The 22,925-nt window shown below is 39.7% G+C and overlaps 1 protein-coding gene across 2 annotated transcripts in view; it reads right to left on the bottom strand.

Annotated features, from left to right (window-relative positions):
- Positions 1-278: 278 nt before the first annotated feature.
- LOC135481123 (single-minded homolog 1-like) overlaps positions 279-22,925 on the bottom strand; it is a 55,696-nt gene continuing 33,049 nt past the window's right edge. For both annotated transcript variants that reach the window (XM_064761043.1, XM_064761045.1), the window contains 10 exons: positions 19,605-19,705; positions 18,149-18,238; positions 8,533-8,668; positions 7,160-7,233; positions 6,574-6,761; positions 5,153-5,259; positions 4,320-4,461; positions 2,168-3,505; positions 1,447-1,689; positions 279-993 (listed from right to left, as the gene is read on the bottom strand). In XM_064761043.1, coding sequence (XP_064617113.1) covers positions 1,452-1,689; positions 2,168-3,505; positions 4,320-4,461; positions 5,153-5,259; positions 6,574-6,761; positions 7,160-7,233; positions 8,533-8,668; positions 18,149-18,238; positions 19,605-19,705 — 2,414 coding nt within the window. In that variant the 3' untranslated portion in view covers positions 279-993; positions 1,447-1,451. The remainder of the gene's footprint in view (positions 994-1,446; positions 1,690-2,167; positions 3,506-4,319; positions 4,462-5,152; positions 5,260-6,573; positions 6,762-7,159; positions 7,234-8,532; positions 8,669-18,148; positions 18,239-19,604; positions 19,706-22,925) is intronic.

Genomic DNA, 22,925 nt, shown 5'->3' with positions numbered 1-22,925 from the left:
TGCTTAAGGACAGAGGTTTCCGCGACCAATAAAACTAACTACAGTCGTTTAAGTGAACTAAATTCTCATTTACGACGTAAGCCCACAATCAAATAAATAAATAAATAACATGTTTTTATGTCTCATTCATCTAACTACAAATATCAATGAATACACATGGGCTGGGCGGGTTGTGACCGAGTTGTTAAGTTACGCCCCAATTTCCACCAAATAACTGACCGTTGTCGTATAAGCCAAATAATATTGACAAGGCTGTACTAACTCAACAACAACAATCATATAATTAAGAAATGAACGAATATTTACTTGCAACATAGCAAAGGGGATACAGCGAGATCTTTATACTGGAATTAATGTCGTGATGAGAATGTATGACACACTTGAGGTGACTAGAATAGTCCAGTGAGTCTCATGCGCGGAGACTGATTCATATTGGAGGCAAACAATTCCCAAACACAATGTGCAGGATTCCTGGGTAATTACCCTTCAGACGTCAGGCAGTAGTGAAAGATTACATACACAATTGATCAAGTCCACTTTTAATGTTATTCAACATTGCCAACAATCACTTTTGGTGTACCACGATAATGTCTTTATTTTTAAGAGATATGCTCTGTTTCCATCTCACTATAGGCAGTCCATTTCCGCTTGCACCATCTAGAACGCGGCCTGGGTCCTTTAGTTTGGTATACGTATTGAATACAGAAGGGTTGTCCTTAACACAAACGACGGCCGGAGCTGTCCCCAAGCACAGAGCTTTGTCCAAACCAATTTCCCGTATCCATGTGTAAGACATTTCAAGCACTAATGTGCAGTAGTTATTGAAATACGCTCTACAATCTTATCTAAGCTTTCAAGAAAATGCACATGGTCACTAGCTGAGTTTGTCTCATAGTACATAATTTACATTTCAATGGCACTGTTTTTGCTTTAGTCCTTCCTCCGAGTTGGTAGTCACAACCTCTGAATGGCTGAACAAAGGTCCCTTAAAACCTAAAAAAGGAAAAGGCACATTCACATCTTGTCTTTTTTTATGTCAATGTGGTAACAAAGAGCAGAACAGCAATGTGACGACTAGATCTAGTAAAACTGATATGGTGGCAAAAGTCTAACAAAATGCCAAGGCGATAATGTGAAGTTAGTAGGAGCACAAATCATGAGTTTCAAAACTATAAACGAAGAAGGACGACCATCTTTTACAACGCTAATCAACTATTTTTTCTAATATGCCTGACATAACGTTCAATTTTTTGTAATTTTGGATTTCTTTACCCGACCATATTTGCAAAATTGCACGGTATACAAATACGTCAAAAAGGGATCAACAGTTATCCAGTCCCAAACAGTGTGGACTATTATTGCGCATTAGATCTCGATCCATCTGCAGGTCAATATCTGCAGATCGTTCTTCTCATATCCAAATCGTCAGTAATTCTTCTCACTCACATGTTTTATAACATATCGAACCCAACCCTAAGTTTGTTGGGTGCTGCCAGGTATCGGTCCATCACCATTCCGCACTGGGACTTCTGTTGGTTTGAACAACTCTCCATCCCCATGCCCACAGCCGACCAGTCCTTCATATCGTAAGCTCCGGGAGTCGCACCCATTGAGTGTTGGACCCATGGAGAGGTCTTAACCACCGGCACAGGGATACCGTTTAGAACATGAGGCTGTTTATCACATGACCTGTAGGTAAGGCATTTGAAATCGATTTTCAAGAGCACATTAATACAAATGTCAACTTTGATACTGGGTAAGATTTCATGTTACCCAATTTTTTTCAGTATCATACTGAATTATAGATAGACAAAACAACAAAAACTAAAACAAAGAATGAAAATATAATTACCCTGCAGAAAACCTAGAACTCACTGACAAAGGACTAAAAAAGTGGCACAAAAACCCAAACAAATAATGCAACCAACATAAAAACAACAAACAGCCTAATACGCTGCCTTTAAATACCAAACAGCAAACTGAGCAAATATTCAATGATGATAACGGCAGGTTTGAACCCTTTCTAAACAGAAACACGTAGACTTCACGAACTTTAACAAAAAAGTTTGGATCTTTCAGGAGTGCCAGCAAGATAAAATAAACATTATAATGAAATCGCTGTTGTCTGCTTGTTTGAGACATCAATCTGTTGATGACATTCCCTTACCTGACATGTGATACTCTATCAGGCGAGTGAATCACGGAGGTTGGCGTGGATCTAGTCAACGCACTGCAACTGGACACTGTTGCCGGCGAAAGAATCGTCACATCCTTCTCTGGCTCCGGGAGTTTAGCATGCCGGCTTGAGGGACTAGATACCAACACTGAGGTTGTCGTTTGCTGACTAGGGGACATGTTTTCTGAGAGCGGCGTTGAGGTTATCTTTCTATCCGGGTGAGATTTTGTGCAAGACAGCCAAGAATCAGATGAACTGGTGGCAACAGTCCGACTGTTTTGAGAATAGAGGCCTCCGCCAGAACAGCTGGATTGGTCCATGCTACCTGTAACGACCGGCGAGCTTGCGCGGCCTGTCACACTTTTAATCACAGAACTTTGCTGGTAAGGGATAAAGGTCTGCTGTGTCTTGACGTCGCGAATTGTGCTGACGTCGTGAGCGTGACTGGTGGCGCCAGACGTGCTGTAAGACTGCTTGGAATCCGCCGGTAAATGGTTTTGGCTCTGGTCATACTTCAAGATCTGAGGGTTGGTATGTTCCGGACGAAGCAGAGGTGGAGTACTGAGGCAGGAGGTTGGTCCCGTAGGTCCATTCACCTCGCCCATACCACCAACCATCCCTGCATTGTACACAGAAGGATGCCTCAGATCCATGCTGTCTAAATGACCGTTTACACGATTACCACTATAATCATATGGCGTGTATTTTCGAAAAGAGTCCAGGTGGGTGTTATAATTGTCGTCATAGTGAACTTTCTTGCTGAGGTCTATGCTATAGCCGTCCAGCCCATATTTGGGCAGATCGTAACCATATTTTGAGGACTGGACCATGAGGTCGGCATAGCCGTTGTTGTGATATGATAGGGTGTGGGAGTATTGTCTGTGGTCAAGGTAGTAACCATTAGAGTAACTATGCTTGTCACTGTCTAGTTTGTATGGTTCTGAGGTTGGATACACGGCTGCACCAGAGAACGAGTGATATCCTGGTGCTCTGTACAGTTCCGGTTCCAAGGCATAGTTGCCACCCGCGTAGGGATACACCAAGTCCGACTTAATTTCCTCTTGGCCCATGTACGAATTTATGACGGGATATGAGCCACAGCCGTTCACCCCGTTGAGCGGTTCCCGGTAAGGACAGCGTCGTTTGCGGCCTGTCTGCAAGTAGTCCCGAAGGGGAGCTTTGGTCTTCTTGCTTTTTCCGCCTTTCACTTTTGGGCTCACTTCTTCGTCGGAAAAGCCAAAGCCGGAACAAATGTCGATGTCAAGTAATGGGTAAGGGAGTTTGAACTCATTTCCACGTTTGACAACCAAATCTTGGCCCTCGTCTTCCCTGCGTAGAAGGAGAGAAAAAATACCGGAGAGTGAAACAGAAGCATAAAACAGAAGCCAACCACTGTAGTTAAAAGTAGCTGGTGGGGTGGAGAAAGTTAAAGCGAGCCTTGGCCCACGAAGCAGTTGGCCAGATATTAACACCATCAGATCGTTTATTGATTTTTGTAATTCAATAAGTAGACGTTTGCCTCCGTGCTGCATTACCTATTTGTAGATTCAGCGGGACAAACCCTTCAATTCTCAGTAATAGCGGGAATTTAATGGTTCAATCGATTGAGACACTAATGTATTGACAGCCCACATCCGGGCCATGCAATTGTAGGGTTCATCACAGTAAAGCACGGCAGTAACAGACCATGGTCTCCTCGCTCCACTTTACATATCTCTTACGGATCACCAGATTTACTAGTGACGCCTTGACCCATTGTACACGGCCAAACACAAATTATTTTTCCATTACAGGCCACCATACAGAGGCTGTGGCCTTTGATGAATTTGCTCCGTCATGATTGTCTACGTAGCGCCTCTGGTCACTTTATTAAGTGGTACACATTTCTAACATTTGCCTAAAACAAACAAAATTGACGATTTCCATGATATTCATTTCATGGAAAAAGGGATAATATAGGGTTGTTTTTCTTTTCGCTAACTGCTGGCTACACCCTGGACAACTTGAAAAATCTGGTTGAGATCGCACAGTTCATTCGTAAACCTTTCTAAATTGGTGTAAGTAGTTTGGTATGTGTTCCAGCAAGCTTCTGAAAGTTTCACAGCTAAGGCACTCGTTAAAAAAAATGTGGATATTAACTTACGTGAGCTGTCTATGAGTACAAATAACGAAGTCCGGCTTGCTGTTTTTGTAGACCACTCGGCAACTTGACTGCAGCCAGATCCAGCTGAGTTCCTTCGTCTGCCACCGATACGCGATCAGACCAGAACTTCCCGTCTTTATCACTAGCAACAGCATCAAGCACATTGTGTCAGTTAACGTGACAGTTAGGTAAACATGTAATAAAGTTTAAATGTAAATGTGCTGTTATATAAATTTAGTGCACATATACGAACAAAAATGAAAACAACAATATAAATGAAACGTGAAAGATCACCTGCATTTTACCTCGTGAAAGATTCAATTCGGTTGACTAATCAACTGATTTGCTGACTAGTGTGATTCATTGTCCGTGTGTACAAATACTTATCCATACCTCTTGAGTAAAGTTTTGGTTTTACACATTTTTGTCATTTATTTATTGATGTTTATCCTTCCATTCAAGAATATTTCACTTCGGCCTGGAGGGGATCTCGTCACCTTCCCAGGTAATCAAAGAATCTCCTAATGTGACTAGTACCTCTATGTTCCGTCTCCTACAACATAACCACTGGTCGACAGCAAACCAAACCAGTTGCATTTATTTATTTATTTATTTATTTATTTTTTTATTTCATTGGTGTTTAACGCCCTACTCAAGGGGATTTCACTCATATGACCACGTCATATTTGTAAGTGGAGGACACGGGACTACCGGCCAACGACATTTGATCAGTCAGCCAGTGGGCTATCCTGTGGGTTGTATCAAACATCAGTTTATATGTCCACCTTCCTAGTTTCTACTAAATATTCATTATGTCCATTTTAGTAACTTACATTCTTGATGAGCTGCAGCGAAGTAGGACAAATCATCAGGATGTATGAGGTCATAGCCCATCTTTGTAGCCAGGTCCCTGTCTGTGTAGCCAAATACCATACGCCCTCTACAATCAACGGAAATGATTACATTACTTTTTAATTGTAAGAGTTCAGAAAAGGCTTACAGAGACGAAAAACTTTTTGGTTTTTTTTTTCTCGGTGGAATAGAAGTGGTTCCGCTTTCAATGATGATTAATCAATACCATATCAAGACAACCAGAAAATAATTCTCCATCTCTGTCTGAAACGCATGGTAACAATAAAAGTTTTAAACTAACATAAACCATATCTAGATTTTCGGATATTTTGTTTGACACTACACGACTTAATATATACTTTTAACCAATTTTTATAACTAACACATAAGTAAATTTACAGATCACAAATGTAACTCTTCGGTCATTTAAACTTTGTTGGGAAAGTGTGGAAGTGGGAAGCCAAAACTTATTTATTACATAGTGGGCATGAGATTTCAGATTTGTTCCGAGCACTTAATGTGCATTAGCAACTACAGGCATGCATATGCTGAATGGTCGACAGAATGATCACGTGGCTCGATATTGATGTGAGTAATTTAAAACCAGGATAATCTCAGCCAGAGCTGCCGATTGCGATCGAAAAGTACGGATTTAAATACTAAAACGATGAAATCCAAATAAACATATAATGGCCTACTCTTGCAGTGACAAGAAAATGAAACCGTTGCTTTTACCAAATTCCATTTAGCAACTCTAATAGCTTCTAATTCAAAAAGTTGTCTGCTGTTGCAGAGGAAGAATGATGTACCTTCAATTACCAGGAATGAAATCAGGGCTATAAATTATCATTATTCAATTAAATCTTCCGTGTTACAAGAAACCATTAGAGTCTACTGGGATGATAAAGTGAAACCTGAGATATCTTTACTGAACGTCATCTTGGTGACGATGGAGTTTCTAGAAAGCTAAAACGATGCTATAGGGTATAATGAAGGACTTCTCATTGTTGCACGAAAGAAACCCTTCGCGAAACTCTTGCAGTCAGATCCATTGTACATTTTAAGACACACAAGCGAACACAAAGCTGGATGGATCCATTGGGTGTTATTTGTAATCCGGAAAGCACACTCAATCTCTGAAGTATTAGCAATTGTACATTTGCATCCTATTTAATAGTTTTTTTTAAAAGAACCCCTAAAAGCCTCTACAAGTGGTAACAAGCTCTACTCCACAGTTGTAATTACACAATAATGGTAGTTAATGAATCGCCATGTTCAACTCAATGCAGAACTGGCAACACTCTCATGAGGTTGGAGAGGTTCCGTCTGGTATATAAACCATCCACACTCTACTGTGAAAATCTACAGTTTCGGTCCACACGTGTATGAAGCCGTTCTGTACCTGCTGTCCATGGAGAGTGGTGACAAATCCATCTTGTGTTTTGACTTAAAGGTGAGGTCACGGGAGGGCAGATCTAACAAAGACATCGGTCCAAAAGGGCAGCACGTGGCGAAAAGGGCCATCTGAGGCTCTTCTGTTTTTAGGTTCTGACCATGTAGAACTCGGATCCAGCCGTTTATTTCTAATGTCTACAAACAAAACCGTACAATCTAGACATCAAATCGGAGCGAATCATTCTTAGCGTTCAACTATCACTTAACTTTGCAATCAATATCAACTGAAAACTCGAAAGGTTACCACAGACACAATACAGCAAACTGACGTACAATATTAAAATTAAAAAAAATACTTAATCTAAGAAGATTGTGGCCTGCACAAATCTTGTACAATATCTTTAATTTCATCAAGACTAAAACATAGATTCAGTTCAGTCTTGGTCAGCTTGCTGCGTAAAACTTAAACATATTGGGATAAGGAAATATTCTAGCTAACAAGGGAGTTTATTCCAAAGAACGACAGGGAGATCTCTATAACTAAGTGTATAAAAGTTTTACGAGCGGGGATTTAGTATATTATGGGAACTTACAATAAACCCTGAAGTGTTGTCTAGTAAACATCGGAACCTCACAGTAAAAGATCTATATAGGTGGTGAATGTTTTCTGGAAAATATAAAGACATAAACAAATGATATATTAAAAATGATTATGCGGACATAATTTGTGATGGAGCCAATATTCTAATCGGCACAACCCTTTGTTTTATTTTTCTTCGGTTTTCTTGACGGAGTCTGGTGCCGCTCCCATAATTAGTCACAGTCTATACAAGCTAACAGCACCTTGGGGACGCCCATTATGCGTCAAACAATTCTATGCTTATTTGGCTTGCTCTTAAGACTTTAGGGAGCGATTAAATACGCAGGGCTGATCGGTTGTCCGTGTGACCATCAGGCAATGAGTCTATGGCGTGCACCGGCGCGCTCTATCATCCCCCACAAAAGACTTCATTAGTTAACAGTTGCACGGCTAAACACCGGCTGTTGATATTCTGTAAGCCTATCGTCTCGTCTTTAGCAGACAGCAAAGAAGAAAACAAATCCGCCAAAGAAAAAGCTGAAAGTAATCTGGTGGCAATAGCAGGTACATAAAGACACAACTAGGCGGAACACCTGGGGCGAGAGTATCTCATAACGGTAGCTGAGTTGGATTTATAGCATGGTCTTGTGGGCTCTGGCGAAATGCATACCCCGCTACAGGTGGACGAAATCGCTAGAAATTATCCGAAAACATCGGACTGGGTTGCCAATGGACATAGGTCAGAACTACTCGATACGTTGAACATTTGTGGGGACATTATAAAAACTGGCAAGCTGACAGACGCGAGAGCGATGCCGATGTTCCCGCCCCTGACGGTCTATGATTAAATGGACTGTAGCATGTAATCTATGAATCAATTAACAGGGCGCTGTGGAAACACTGGCATACTGACTGTAAAGGCACCTGGCCAGAGGGAGCCAGCCATGGGCAGCCGATGCAGAGCACCAAGAAATACACTTGCATCAAGGCATTAGTTCCAAAGTTTCAGTGAAACGGATAAATGACTCTTAGATAATACAGCCTTGTACATAGATGAAGGCGCCCCTGCTTTCTCCAATTTACTACAACATTCTGTAGTAAATTACACTGTCAAATGGATCTTCTATACAAAGAAAATAGCTAATTAACTCTTTTCGACTTCATGAATATAATGAGAACATGAATGACTATCAAAATGAAGGACATGTGAAATAGTTTTGTATTTAGTTTTCAATAGTCTTTTCACTGGTGCTTGCTTATTTTCTTTCGCTTTAAACTGTATTGAAAGATGTCAAGAAAAAACACCAATAACGTTTATAAAGATTCGTCCAATGGTTCTCATAGAAAATTTTGATGATGGCCATGAGCTAGTCAGGATATACACACCAGGTAGGAGGACCTCGTGTAGTGGCATTTCAGCTTTGTCGTTTGGCAGAGCGGAGTTCCACGAGAGTTGCCTCTTGAACTCCTCCCGGTCCTCCGAATGGATCAGTTCCATGACGCTCTGATGGATGATGTCGGACTGAACAATAGAAAAACAAGCACGGTATTGACTTCAAGTGAACAAAATAACAAGAGAATAACGTCTGACTGAAGGAGCAAGCAAATAAATTATTATCAAACAGGTTACATAACAGAACATATTCTGAAGTAAAGAATCGTGACAGCATCGCCTTCAATCGAAATAATTTCTCGGTAATAAGTGGTAAATTAAGTTTCATGACATTTCTATGGAGTTTGGTATAGAGTATATATTGGATCGTTTCGTGTTTGTGGTTGGCGAAAACCGGACAGCCGGGAGTGAACCATCGCCCTCTATCCCTGAACCTAACCACCCCTAATGGAAATGTAGGTTTCATTTCATATCATACACGGCGTCAAATTATCAATATAAACTTGGTAATGGCTCCTTTCACTTGGCTTGATTTGACTTGATTGGTGATTGGATATGCGCTGGATGGTTTGTTTGGCCACGAAAACTCCAGTACAGCCTGATTAAAGAGTGTGACTGCTCGCACATTTAAAACAGACGGCCAACTATTTATGTCCATTTGTCCTAGCGCGAGTCACAAACGTGAAGGTTTCCAATATAGTTTCCGTAATAGTTTAAAACTTGATTTTTCACACAACAATCAGAAGCCCCCAGAGCTTATGCATTGTGAAATAAAAGTGTTTTTTTTTTTTTTTTTTTTTTTTGATTGGTGTTTTACGCCGTACTCAAGAATATTTCACTTATACGACGGCGGCCAGCATTATGGTGGGTGGAAACCGGGCAGAGCCCGGAGGAAACCCACGACCATCCGCAGGTTGCTGGCAGACCTTCTCACGTACGGCCGGAGAGGAAGCCAGCATGAGCTGGACTTGAACTCACAGCGACCGCATTGGTGAGAGACTCCTGGGTCATTACGCTGCGCTAGCGCTTTAACCGACTGAGCCACGGAGGCCCCGAAATAAAAGTGTTGACTTAGCAGGTAATTCAATAAACTAAAATCCTGGAGAATATAGACTTATAGTCATTAATCAGTACAGTCATTAATATACATGTAGGATGAAGCACATCATTACATCAGTATTGCCCGCCATCGTATAAGTGAAATATTCTTGAGTACCGCGTAAAATACCAAACAAATAAACAAATCATCACAAGTGCGTTATATAGCTTTATATAGGATCCGTGTTTTCTGATGTGGAGACACAACATATGCTGATTAACCAAATCAATTTACACTGTTTTCCACGCCCCATACCTCAATGCAGCCCGCACATTTGGCCTGATAAGTACTTTACTTACAGTACTGCTTACCAGATGACCATAATGTACAGAGGTAACATAATCGGACCAGGACCGTGGATGACGGGTGTGTATTATGTAAGGTATACTCAATTTACAACAATTTTGCAAAAATTTTGTAAAGCTGTATTTCATCTTAAAGATACGCAGCAAAATAGACAATCTCAACCACTATTTCCACAGAGGCTAATATTTTCAACTTCATTAATCTCCAGTAAATGGAAGAAAGGTCTGTTAGGCAAATCGCTTGGTGGAGTTACAAAAGTTAATTGTCATTAGACCAAACATACAGTAGCTGTGACTCGTTTTAATTCACAGTTAGGAATGAAATCTTAAGAAGGAAATCGGCTAGGATTGTGTTTAACACAGCTGGGACAGATCGAATCCAGTTCATTCATGGCTGTCAAACAGTTTCTGATTGAAGTAGAAATTACAACGTGTGAAAATAGGCAACGGTGTCGGTGTGAACATCAAGCTCTCCTGGGGAGACTATTAAACAAGTAACATATCTCAGAGGCATATCGCGCGCAGTCAGCTATAGCCGCTGGAAGGAAGAGGTGCGAATTTCCATTTTGCGCCTGTATGTAAATTAATAGGAAGGAAAGCGCCATCTGTCCTGGCGGGGCAAGGGAGAAGAAGAACCGCTGGCGAAGGGCCTTCACTCAGCCGGCAGGAGGTGTAACCACCATCCAATCCAAGTGACAACCGGTGTCAACAAGCCGTCAGTCAAAGTTTTCCTGCCTGCTCGCCTTCAGGGGATATTTTCCCCCAGACACTAAAGCAGGCCTCGTTTTTCTGCACCGAGTCGGTCACAGGCTGCAGGAAAATGAATAAAATATTCACTTTTTCTCTTAGCAGGCTTAACACTTGGAGTTAATTTATAACGCATGACCGCCCGCAAAAATAATGAACCGAGAAAAACTAGTTGCTTAATAACATCAAAAATAGTGGTGACGACGGCGTTGTGAAATATATGACAAGAACCCACGCTAAACACAACTAGCAAGGATGTAAACAGAACCCTACTGTCATCTGTCGGGGTTCTTCTTTTACCACACAGCTACAAAGAGTTAACACTGGAAATTCTTCACGGTAGGCCTACATCTACAGCGGGATGAAGACAATCTTGACTTTATTTCTCCAATGAACTTAGTTCACCAACATTACTTAACCATTTTCAATTTCTGTCCCTTCCCATGGCCTATGAGTCAGAAAATTTATACAATCCCTTTATACTTAAAGAACACGTAGACAATTGGTGATGTGTTTGTCAAAAGTGATCTACCGATACATGTTGACAATGAAAAAACATGAATCTCAGGTAAATGTGGCTCACTTTGTACTTTCTCTGGAAAAGACTTTTGATATGTTCACAAAAATCATTCATACCTCCGTTTATATAAATTCTAACTTTGAGTAAGAAATTCTGTGTGTGCAAAAATTAATCACTTGGTCTGTCAAGCGGCATTTGTTAAGAGTGAATCATCAATTGGAAATCCTTTTACACATATATGCATCTTATCTGGTATAATCTTTTAACAGACCGGCTCCGATAGCACAGTTGGTAGAGAGTCCGTACATCCAGAGTCAATCCTGGGTCGCGTCACACCTACGACCTTATAAAAGAGGAAGTTGTAACTTCCTCGCTTGGCGTTCAGCATTAAGAGGATAGTGCAACGATTTGTTGACCCGTATCAGTATAATGGCTCGCGCGGGGCGTCTTCTTTGCCTTCGATTGGTAAGTCGTCTCAGTGAAGCAGCACTAGATAAAAGAGCGATGGATTAATCCGTTCTGCAACAAGGAGGCACATTACATACACTCTAAGGACCCCTTCGTCGTCATATGAACAATTTTTTAAGTACGACGATACACCCAAGCACTCACTCACTCATTCTTTAAAAAAAAAAACAAAAAAACAACAACAAAAAAAAAACAAAAAAAAACAGGGAAATGGTGTAACTTGGTGAAATACATTTATTTAACACTTGGTCCTTTCAGGGCTATGTGAGATTTCCTTAGACTTTCTCCATGTACAAAAAAAATGCTTTTGGACTCGTCATACACACATAAGATCGCTTTAACTTTCTAGGGTTCCATGCACAAACCCCTTTCTAGACTTCAAGCTAACAACCTGTTCCCAAGAGAAGGACCATTTTAATCTATATTTAATACCTTCTTCTCTCCCTTATAAACTCATGAATAGTTTAACATGTTTTATCCGTTTTTATTCAAAAATACATTCCTATTTCAATGAGATCTTCGCAAGCAAACTCCAGATGAGAACAACTTACTTATCTAGGAAATGTGACTGGCAGTGATTGGTTTGTACGGAAAAGATGAAAACAAGAGCCCTAGGTTGTCCTAAGAAAATCGTAAGAAAATCATTTTTCACAAGTATACGACGACACGAAGAAACATTATGTGCACTAAATCATTCTTCCATCCACCGTAATAATTTCAGCGCTGTCGTGAAATTGAATGGGGATTGATTCAGACCGGTTATCTTATTTAGTTCCTAACCCCAGTGAACTGATCATAAAATAGTTATCGGGAGACATTAAGTCCGCGGGGCCAAGCGGGCTGCTTCTCAAACCGATTAATATTTCATGGGCAGAACTATTACCGACAACTGACAGACTGCCGGCGTTATTCTTTAATGAGAAAACAGTTATGTCTTGCCGATGCTGAATATAACGCTAACATGTATCGAACTGGTGGAATACTTAACTTGCAGAATTATTGAAGACGAAATCAGTCGCTAGTCTGGGCTTCCTTCATGCATAGCATATGATTTATTTGAAGGGGGATGGAAGAAAAAATATGGTTCAATTCACTGCTTGACAAAGCCCTCAAACATAAATAGCGTTTGTGGACACACTCTAACAAGCAGCCAAGCTTCAGTATACACAATAGGGTTTTTATACGCCTCAATCTCAACATCAGCCGAACGAATATTTACTGCACTCCTTTTGTCTTCCATCCGAGCAGATCGCTGGGTTATAAATAAGTCAGATAACATTAAATACTGGCAAATACCGCTTAGCCGATAGGTAACATTGACAAAATGACATGTAACAGAAAAGACAGTGCCTCCCGGGGAAAATATTTATATATCCACAACTCGTTTGTTAAGGGTTCAATAGATACGGCCTGGTCAGAAAAGTCCTTAAGGGCACACAGTAAGTTCAAGTGACTGGATGCGAGTGAACATTAATACAGCAGTCAAACATTGCATTGCATCAAAAGGGCGTTCCCTTTTAACCCTGTACAAGAAAGTGTTTATCAGTATTTGATCGACCGTCTAATGACTCCTGATAAACATAACCCTAAACTTCTTTTATTACCGACATGCTTACTGCAGTGGAAGTCGCTGAAGCACTGCTTGAGAGATTTTGTAAGTTTCACGTTGCCATAGATTGGCACTCGTGTTACTGCATCACAGTATCTTTTTCTTGAACCGGAAAAGACATATAAATCAAATTTAACGAATTACATTCTTCAAAACAAAAACTGAGGATCGTTTTCCTTTAACGTGCAGAAATTTCGAATAATTCATGCACCTCAAAATAAACCTTTACACACAGCATAACTGTATTTCACCGTAAAATTGTAATCTGCTACGGAGCCTTAAAATCAAAACAATAACATCCATCCTCAACTCAAAGAAAAATGTAGAATTTTCAATTTTGTCATTGTGCTTCCTTAACCTTTACTTTACCAATTATTGTTAATCAGCTTTGGTATGAATATACTGGCTCATGCAACTTCTTGAATTTTGAAAAATTGTTTGTGTACTAAACTGTAAATACCAAAATGCAGCTACAGACACATCTACAGGCTATCTCATTTTATTTCTTCCTTACCAGGAGGGACACACGTAGGATAATCCATAGTATAGTGCAACGTTGTGCTGACGGTATGCAGGGAAAGCTTCTCTTAACTTTCTTAAAGCAAAATATTTAATTATTTATTTGATTGGCGTCTTACGCCATACTTAAGAACATTTTACTGATACAACGGCAGCCAGCATTATGGTGGTAGGAAACCCGGCTTGGCGGAAACCCATGACCACGCGTAGGTTTATAACAAAGTAAAATACGCATGGTATTTTCTGTCTTCTTTTTCTTACAAGATGGTATTTTATTTCTTCCTTACTCCTTGATCGTTTTTGGCTTGTCTATATTATTTCTTCGGCGTGGTTGAAGAGGCTAAATTATTCGGATAAGCCAACGTCACTAAACAAACCACAATGTAACAGCGGTGAAATCTATCACTTGAGTTCAACTCTCACCAATATAGTATGGATAAATTCACTTTGGCTAACACATTAAAACAGATGATATTGCATGCACAGTTAAGCATATCTAATCTCGCCAACACAGCAAACAATATGGGATATAGCAAACATAATCTTTCTCAGCGCAGTGTTTCATTCCGTTGGACATAAATGCACGAAAATGGATGTTTCTAATATGCAGATCAACTCTATTTAGGCTCCAAAACACCAAAAAATCTACCCCAGACATTGAAGACTTGCAATAGTTATTTTTTCGCTGGGTCTAGAAGAAGCAGATTAAAATTTTAGGCCTTTCAACCTGATAATTGTTACTTTCGCCAACGAACTTGGGTGGAACAAGTAAACCAAGATTTGTTAAACAAACGGCTATGTGGTACGGCTCGCCCACCATAGTTCAGAAACGGTGCAGGAAGATTCGTTCAACCATGGTCTTTGATAACGGTGCCTTAACGGGCCTGTATTATCTTCAATCACTCGAGCCGTCAGGCTGGCTAAAGACAATGCTTAACATTAACCTGGCCTTGGGCTAACCATTAACCTTGGCAGGCAGTCTGAAGCAGAGCTCTCCGCCCCTCCCTCGTCCCTTACTCGCACTGCCCATCGATCCATCTTGTCTCGCAATGTCCGGACAACAGCCCCTCTGTACCATGACAATCTCTACACGGTTCCAAATACACAGTACTGAACGTACAACACAATCTTATCAAAGTATACCAACAAGACATCCACTCTTGCAAATGCATGGCGACATTATAACGCTTATCAATGCACCGGACCATTTAACTCGCATGACACATGCAGAAAGTATAATTAATATACACTAAAATGTACTCTTCTAAACATCGTGCGAACCAAAGGCATTCAAAACTGAATATTCAACACATTCGTCCACGGCTTCTACAAATAGTATGCGCTTAAACGAAGGATGTGTTTTCAACGAAGACAGTAAATGAATGAATGCTTGGGGTTTAATGTCGTAACAATTTTATTAACAATTTAACAAACCACGAATCATAAGGTTTATGTACCAAAGGAACCAAGGACCTAACGAGCACGACCAAGTCTGATTTATGGAGTATGCCAGAGTACGATATTACTTATTTGTCAGTAGGCACACTTATCTATTCCACCACAGCTTTAAGAAATTTTAACAAAGATACGAGTCCAAATTCATATCCTTTGGTGGAATTACGTAAACGTACACACTGAGGCTTGGTAACCACCACAATATAACAACCATATACATGACGAAGTCGAGAAAGATGACGGCTTTTTCTAGCTTTAATAATATAATATGGAGTCAGATTCCTCCGAAAGTTCGCGTCACATAAAAAATAGAACCATAACGCCCTTGATTTGCCAGCAGGGACACACGTAGGATAATCCATAGTATAGTGCAACGTTGTGCTGACGGTATGCAGGGAAAGCTTCTCTTAACTTTCTTAAAACAAAATATTTAATTATTTATTTGATTGGCGTCTTACGCCATACTTAAGAACATTTTACTGATACAACGGCAGCCAGCAGTGTGGTGGTAGGAAACCCGGCTTGGCGGAAACCCATGACCACGCGTAGGTTTATAACAAAGTAAAATACGCATAGTATTCTCTGTCTTCTTTTTCTTGCAAGATGGTACTGTTTGGTTGACTGTAATTTAACGCTGTCTACTTTCACCCATGCATCGGCGGTTAGTTAATTTCATGCTTAATTTTGTTAACCACTTGCACACATTTTTGGTTGCAGAACGACTTCAAGGTGATGTGCGTCACAGCGATGGAAAGCCTGTGATCACCAGCGATCGACTCCCTTACAAGATAATATATTTCACGTTTTAGGAGTCCAAATTGTTTAGCAGAGCAAACATGCACCATCATAAGTAAAGACTATAGGACAGACACAAATAGTTCACCTTTTTTTAGTAGTCCTTTTAATTCTTCTTTCTCAAAAAAAAAAAAAATGTAAAAATCCTGCTTTTGGCCAAATGCAGAAATGGTAGAAATAAAACGCATCTGAAAGGCATATATTTTGTGCTGTTTGTATAACTCGGGGCATGGAGGGATTTAGCGAATTAATCTTTATCTTTTATCAATCACTAAAATCTCAAATAGCAATTCATGGTCCACTGCCAATGGATGTTTTTACATCGCTTTACCCTTAGTCCAGGCTTCATGCCAAGTGCAAAGGAATAATTATTATGAAGTTATTAAGGGTCTCTATGGAGCGGGAAATTGTGGTAAATTTCTGTTGCAATCGCCCTAGATCAAAGAAGAAAAATCAGAGAAGCGTATGTAGTCGGCTGGTTTAATGTGGATTGTTCCTCGAACAAAGCAAACAGTAAGAAATCCGTTCGATCTAGATGGAGTTGACATACCAATCAGACATATTTTAGGACCGGCCAACAATCGGCCAGAAGCGATCGAAATCTCGAGTAATCTGCACGGCCTACTGACAATAACTTCTTACATCTTGTCCGTAAAACCAATTAGTGTTATTACATCGACATACCTGGACGGAGCTTATAAATATTTATAGATGGGGAGTAATTACCTTGATGGGGCGCTATGCATGGGTCGGGGATTCGCCATCAACAGTGCTATAGGGACCTCGACAGATGGACCATTGAAACTGTTGTACGGCATTCACCGGCCGACCCTGATCAATCCCACACTGACGCCGAGCCTGTACTAATTATGTCTTAGTAACAAACAGAACACCTGTATTATGTCTAGCCGACACGGGTTCTAGATAAAACGACCTACGACAAAAGTTCTGATCAACTCTCGACACCCCGTCTTAAAGCTAGGGGGCGGAGGTCCCAATGGTGTGTGAGAAACTCACCCTTGCCTCATGATTCAGTGTTGTGTAAAAAAAATATACCCTTCCCACCTGTATCGAGAGGGCGCAGGGTATTAATCAAGGATGCATGAATCAAACATTGCCGCGGACAAGGTGTGCCTGAATAGCAAGTCGATGCCAGCAGCTTCTATGCTGATGAATTGGTCTCCGGGGACAGTAAATGTGATTAAGTAATTAATAAACTGTAAGCTTTTCACTCGACAGGACCGCCCGATCAGTGTTAAGAACTGATGAATTTTCCATGATGGTACCCACGGGAACAACAACTAGATCGAACCGCTGGGCTTTATTACTGTAGCCCCCCAGCGAGGGCTCAGGTTTTATCACACCTATCTGCTCGAACTCGATCAGACAGCACATTTTCCACGAATATTGCAGATATTGAGCAACCCTTGTGATGTTGAACTTTCTCAAAAAATGCAGACGTTGTGTAACAAAATTATGGATGTTTACAAACACAACTAAACTGATAGCTGTTTGTGTCACCTCCCACCCCCCACCTTACCAATAGTTAAATATTAATTAGACGGGTCAAAACATGTCACATGTCAGTTTAAAACGTTACAGTTGCTCAAATATTAAGATATAGGATAAAGCTTCCATGGGAAACTCCTTTAAGGAAAATGTATCTTAAATCTCAATATTATAATCAGCTTTTCACATACACAAGTATTGTAGCTCACGTAATTCGTGATTGCCCACCAAAAAACTTAATACAAAGCTCTCCTCTGAATCGAATGTTATATTTTGGTAAATTAAATGTGGCTGGGGTATTGTTAAAATCACTCACTACCTTTCTTGCATTACCGCTGTCTTCCATACTTACGGGTATACAATGATGATGAAGCCTAAGCCAATTGCACAAAACAGTATATAGACCACAAATCTTGTGGAGATACTTACCTATACTGCCAATATACAAGCCTTACAGGATTAAGAGGCTGGTCGGTGAGTGGATCGTTTTGGCTAAATTAAATATTTAGTGATTGTGTTAAGCGAGCAGTTGACGGAGCAGGTGCCCTATGAGGTAACATTACGTGGCCGGTGGTGGACCTACCTGATGGAATCCCAGATACTGCTCGACCGTGCGTGAGGCAAAGAACACCTCCCCCTCGCACGAGACAACAAACAGGAAACCGTAAAGGGCCTGCAAAGGAGATGAGCACCAATCAATGACGAACGCTTAATAGATAATTCATAAACTTGTCCGAAAAGCCCCCATCTTTGCTTAATTCCACTCTTCCGACAGTTTCTTTTTCGATCGCTTTAAAAGGACAACAGACTTTTGTGCTAATGGGCCGAATGCAGTCAGCTTCCTTTACTTTGATGAACGTTCAGATTTATGGGGACCGATAATGTAGTGGCCAAGTGCTCAATTAAGAGCTCTTCAAATTAGAAGTCAAAACAGTCGGCAGTCCGTGGACTCCCCGTATCCGTCCTGCCCCTCCGCCGACTCGCTCCTCTTCCAAGACGGCTGACAGTCAAAAGGGCTTTTAGCAATTAAGACATTATACGTTTCCATGGGGCTTCTCCAGGATAGCCATTGAGATTTCTTGTTACGGTCGGGACAGAATCTAAGCTATATCAATTAGTGGTTAACTAACTATTATCTCTCTCCCAGCCTTTCGAGCCTTTCTTTCGGCCCGACAACTTAAGGAAATTTACAAAACGTTGACCATATCTTCTTCACTCACACCTAGTTCTTCTAATTGTTGGTGAACAGACAAGGGTCATTCCATCCAATTACTGATAAAAGCTATCCTTTAGCCTTACATGTAGCTATCATAATTTACAATAACACACACCCTGAAGAAAAAAACACAAGAACCATGATATATATGTATAATTCGACTTCACTAGAACTAGTGGCTATTACTGGATTCTCGGACTAAAGCTTTGCTCTTCTCACACACAATCGGTCACTTGGCCAGCTCTCGCAGGCTAGGCTGTGAATTTGAGTCTGGAAGTTTGTCTGGTATCTGGAGTAAGGCTTTTCTAGGGCACTAAATCTGACGACTCTTGTATAAGTGAAAAATTCCGTGTTAGTACCCTGTTACAAATCAATTGAACTAGTGCTCGACCCTAGAGTTCAAACTCAACACAAGATGGTCTAGGGAGTCAAAATCAGAATCGGAATTTGTCATATTTAGTCATCTGTGATATTTCATGTGACAGCGGCCAGCAATATGGTGGGAGGAAACCGGGTAGAAGACATACTTATAGTTTTACATCAATATTTGACATATTTGGTCACAACACCATTGTTAAATGTTTCACATTCTATCGTAGCATGAACTATCATTATTAAATGAGTTTATTTATTTTGTTAATAAAATTTCCAAACACAAAAAAATAATTTTATGCTCAATTTCATTTTTGTCCTACTTTGTGACAGTTTGGCTAAATCGATTTTAATCTTTGTCACACTTTGTCAGAGACACTGTGGTCCTGATAGGCCTGACCCAAACTTAAACATCACATTAATCTCCATCTAGCCATTTCCAAGAACTTACCTGCAAAATACTGTCGCCCTCAGAGAAGCCAGGCTCTGGAAACAGGTGGGACCTGCCCACCATGTGGCTGTGATCGACACCATACCGATCACTGAGAACACCTGTAACCATGACAACAAAGTCATTTGAAGTGGCTTCATCCATTCATATCTCTACTTATTCTACTTGGTCTACCTTTTGCTACACATAAACGCAACCTTACAACAATCCAAATTTTGCACACCAAATCTCTTTGGTACTGCGCAAATTCGCTACATATTATCTTTCAGAATATTAAAAATGAGTACTTAAAATATGGCAGAGATGAAGGAAGTAGATTAGGTGAAATCTGTTAAAAAATAGCTACATATGGTGCAAAGGTTCATTGTCAAATATACTTCCTAGCAATTACACTGATATACATAGGGAGCAGAAATAATTTAGTGAGCACCGCACTGAATCACACATACCTTCAGGAAGAGCTAAGTATTAATCAATGTAAACTGTCTGTATAAAAACTTTCAAATAGCTGTCCGTAGAAGAGTATTTTATATGCACGATCTAGTAACTTCCCAAAATGTTTTCCTTTTAATAAACTTCCTATGAATTTAAATACTGTAAATTCTTGTATTCTATGAAGACTGGACAAAGTTGTCCTATTTTTCCTATGATTATGATATGATATTATATGCCCACAGGACACATTATATACCTACAGGACACACTATATGCCCACAGGACACATTATGTGCCCAAAGGACACATTATTCATGTACGTAAAACAAGTACATATCAGATGAAAACAGACAAAACGAGATTTACAAATCAAGAAAAAATATATTGTAAAGAATTATTCGTTGTGATTCTTTTCAAAGGTATACACTACAGAGCAAGTTAACACGTCTCCCTTTAAAATTTTCCAGTTTATAAATTATTTACAAAGAAACAAAATGCCGAGGGTAGCCCCCCCCCCCCACACACACAAATTCAGGAAATAATTCAGGCAACACTAAAGCAATAATTTTCCTCAGCTTTCACTCAGCATGTTATTTATGTTAAAACTGCACTGAATGAATGCAGAGGGCAATCTTGTATCAGACAAACTGCCTGGGTGTCAGGTTCATGAAACACTGATTGCATTACCTGCCTGTGAACGAGGTTATTTTTCCTTGGTCAGGTTTATTGTTGGTAAATGGTGACACAGGGTCTGTTCTGGACATTTACATGGGGATTTCTCTAACTGCTTGTATTAAAGCCCATATAAAAACATCTGCGCTGCTGGTATCAGTGACATAGCCAGTGCAGGAGACAGTAGATAGAGTTACATGGCAGCATACCATACCTCTATTAAACTGTCAGAGTTATTGTCAGACTGTCAACATAACATCTCAGGCAGAATTCTTGGAGCTTGCCCATGTGTGCAGCTAATTGGCCACCACTATTCCCTACTAGGGTCACACAGGGCTAGACACAGCCAGCTGTAAGTTCTGACATTACACTTTTTACATCACTTGTTTCCAAGACACTATTTATTCAGGCCTTCAGATCATTTGGAGTTTTCACCTGTAATGTTTGTGCAACGAGGCATTTCCATACATAAGAGGATTAAGCTTTTTTATCAGTTGGTGACACATTGCTTTGGCTTCTCAACCTTCACCTTCCTGGTAAACTTTTCAGAATAATTCTGAGTATAACTTCATGATTCATATCTAATAACATCTCTATCTGTTTTGCATTTAGTGTTGAACATACAATGATCCCCAGCTTAAACAGGAGAGGGAATCAGATAGAAAGTTTTCAGGAGGACAGCCAAACCTTTGGTACTTTTTGAGTCAAAACAAAATTCTTTTAAGTTTAAAATCAAATTACCTGCATGATCAAATGCATTCAAACCAGCTTTCATAGGGAAAACATTGCTATATGACATAATCTAAAGCTGTCTCACAGATCATTGCATTTGCATAATTGCATGTGTTTGATAGTGTTTTATCAAATTGTTGTTGTGGTCTTTTTTTTTTCTTTCAGCATGACCAAACTGAAAGCGGCAAACAGAAAGTCCTGATGACCGCATTACAAGGTCAAGCAGTGTTTTAAACTTTCTGGATTTGAAGAAGATTTGGACACCGATTCATCTGGCCCAGATTCACAGAGTAGAGCTGGCAATCTTTGCCTTGGTTGCATTCTCTGTTTGCGCCATCTCACATCATATCAGAGAGCTGTAGTGGCAACAGACAAAAAAGTCCATAATACTGGGAATTTGACAAGTAAATGGCCTGGAAATTTAGTTGTGATTTATTGTTTTCATTAGCGGAGAATTTGGGGCAATCACCAAGATTAAGTTTCAGCCATAATTGAACTTAAACACACAGAGGGAGGTTGTAGAGGCAGTGTAGTAGAGAGGGGAGCACTTAAACTAAATACTAAAACATAACCACAAATTTGCTTGCTCTTCTCTCTGAAGACACACAAAGGGACAGCCTCAGCCATTCACATGTTAGAAGCTACATCCTATGTGCTGAAGACAGATGTGTATGGAGATAAAGGTAGTGGCTGATCCAGAAAAAATGCTCATTATATTATATATATATATATATATATATATATATATATATATATATATATATATACATATAACAAGGTATAACAAGGAAAGATTTTCTGATGTGGAGAAATGAAAGATTATATAAAAAAAAAAATGCACCTTCTCATCTTTCCACATCCTTATATTCTGACTGTAATTTCAAACGTTTTGTTCTTATCAAAGAATAAGCCTCTTACATACCTTGATTAGAACAACACGTTCAAAACTGCACTTGGAACACGAATATGTAGAAAGTTGAGAAGGTGCAAATGTATTTTTTATTTTACATATGTATATATATATATATATATATATATATATATATATATATATATATAAACATTATAATTATAAAGTATTAAGTATTAGTCAACAAACCACTTGCTGTTAATGCATTATGTTCAGATTTTTACATTTTATAAACCCAAGCAGAACAAAGGTGGAAAGATAACTTTTTGTTACACAACAAGGATAATTTCAAACATATCTGGAAACGAAGAGAAAGTGCAGTTAGTCTAGTGTTACAAATTGCAAGATATATTAAAAGTAAATAACACAATTCAAAATACATTTATCACTGAAGATTGTCATATTACTTATCATTGCGGTAGTTACACATGTGTGAGTAAAGGAAATATATTACAGACCACTGTCAACAAAAATCTTTTAAAAGACTACCTTAATCAAACAGATGCAAAACCATGAGTTGCAGTTATATAATTCATTTGGTAGCTTCTGGCTTCAAAATCACCCTGTTACCA

Source organism: Liolophura sinensis, chromosome 1 (assembly GCF_032854445.1).
Source record: "Liolophura sinensis isolate JHLJ2023 chromosome 1, CUHK_Ljap_v2, whole genome shotgun sequence".
NCBI classification, from domain to species: Eukaryota; Metazoa; Mollusca; class Polyplacophora; order Chitonida; family Chitonidae; genus Liolophura; species Liolophura sinensis.
This window is presented reverse-complemented; position numbering and strand designations above follow the sequence as displayed.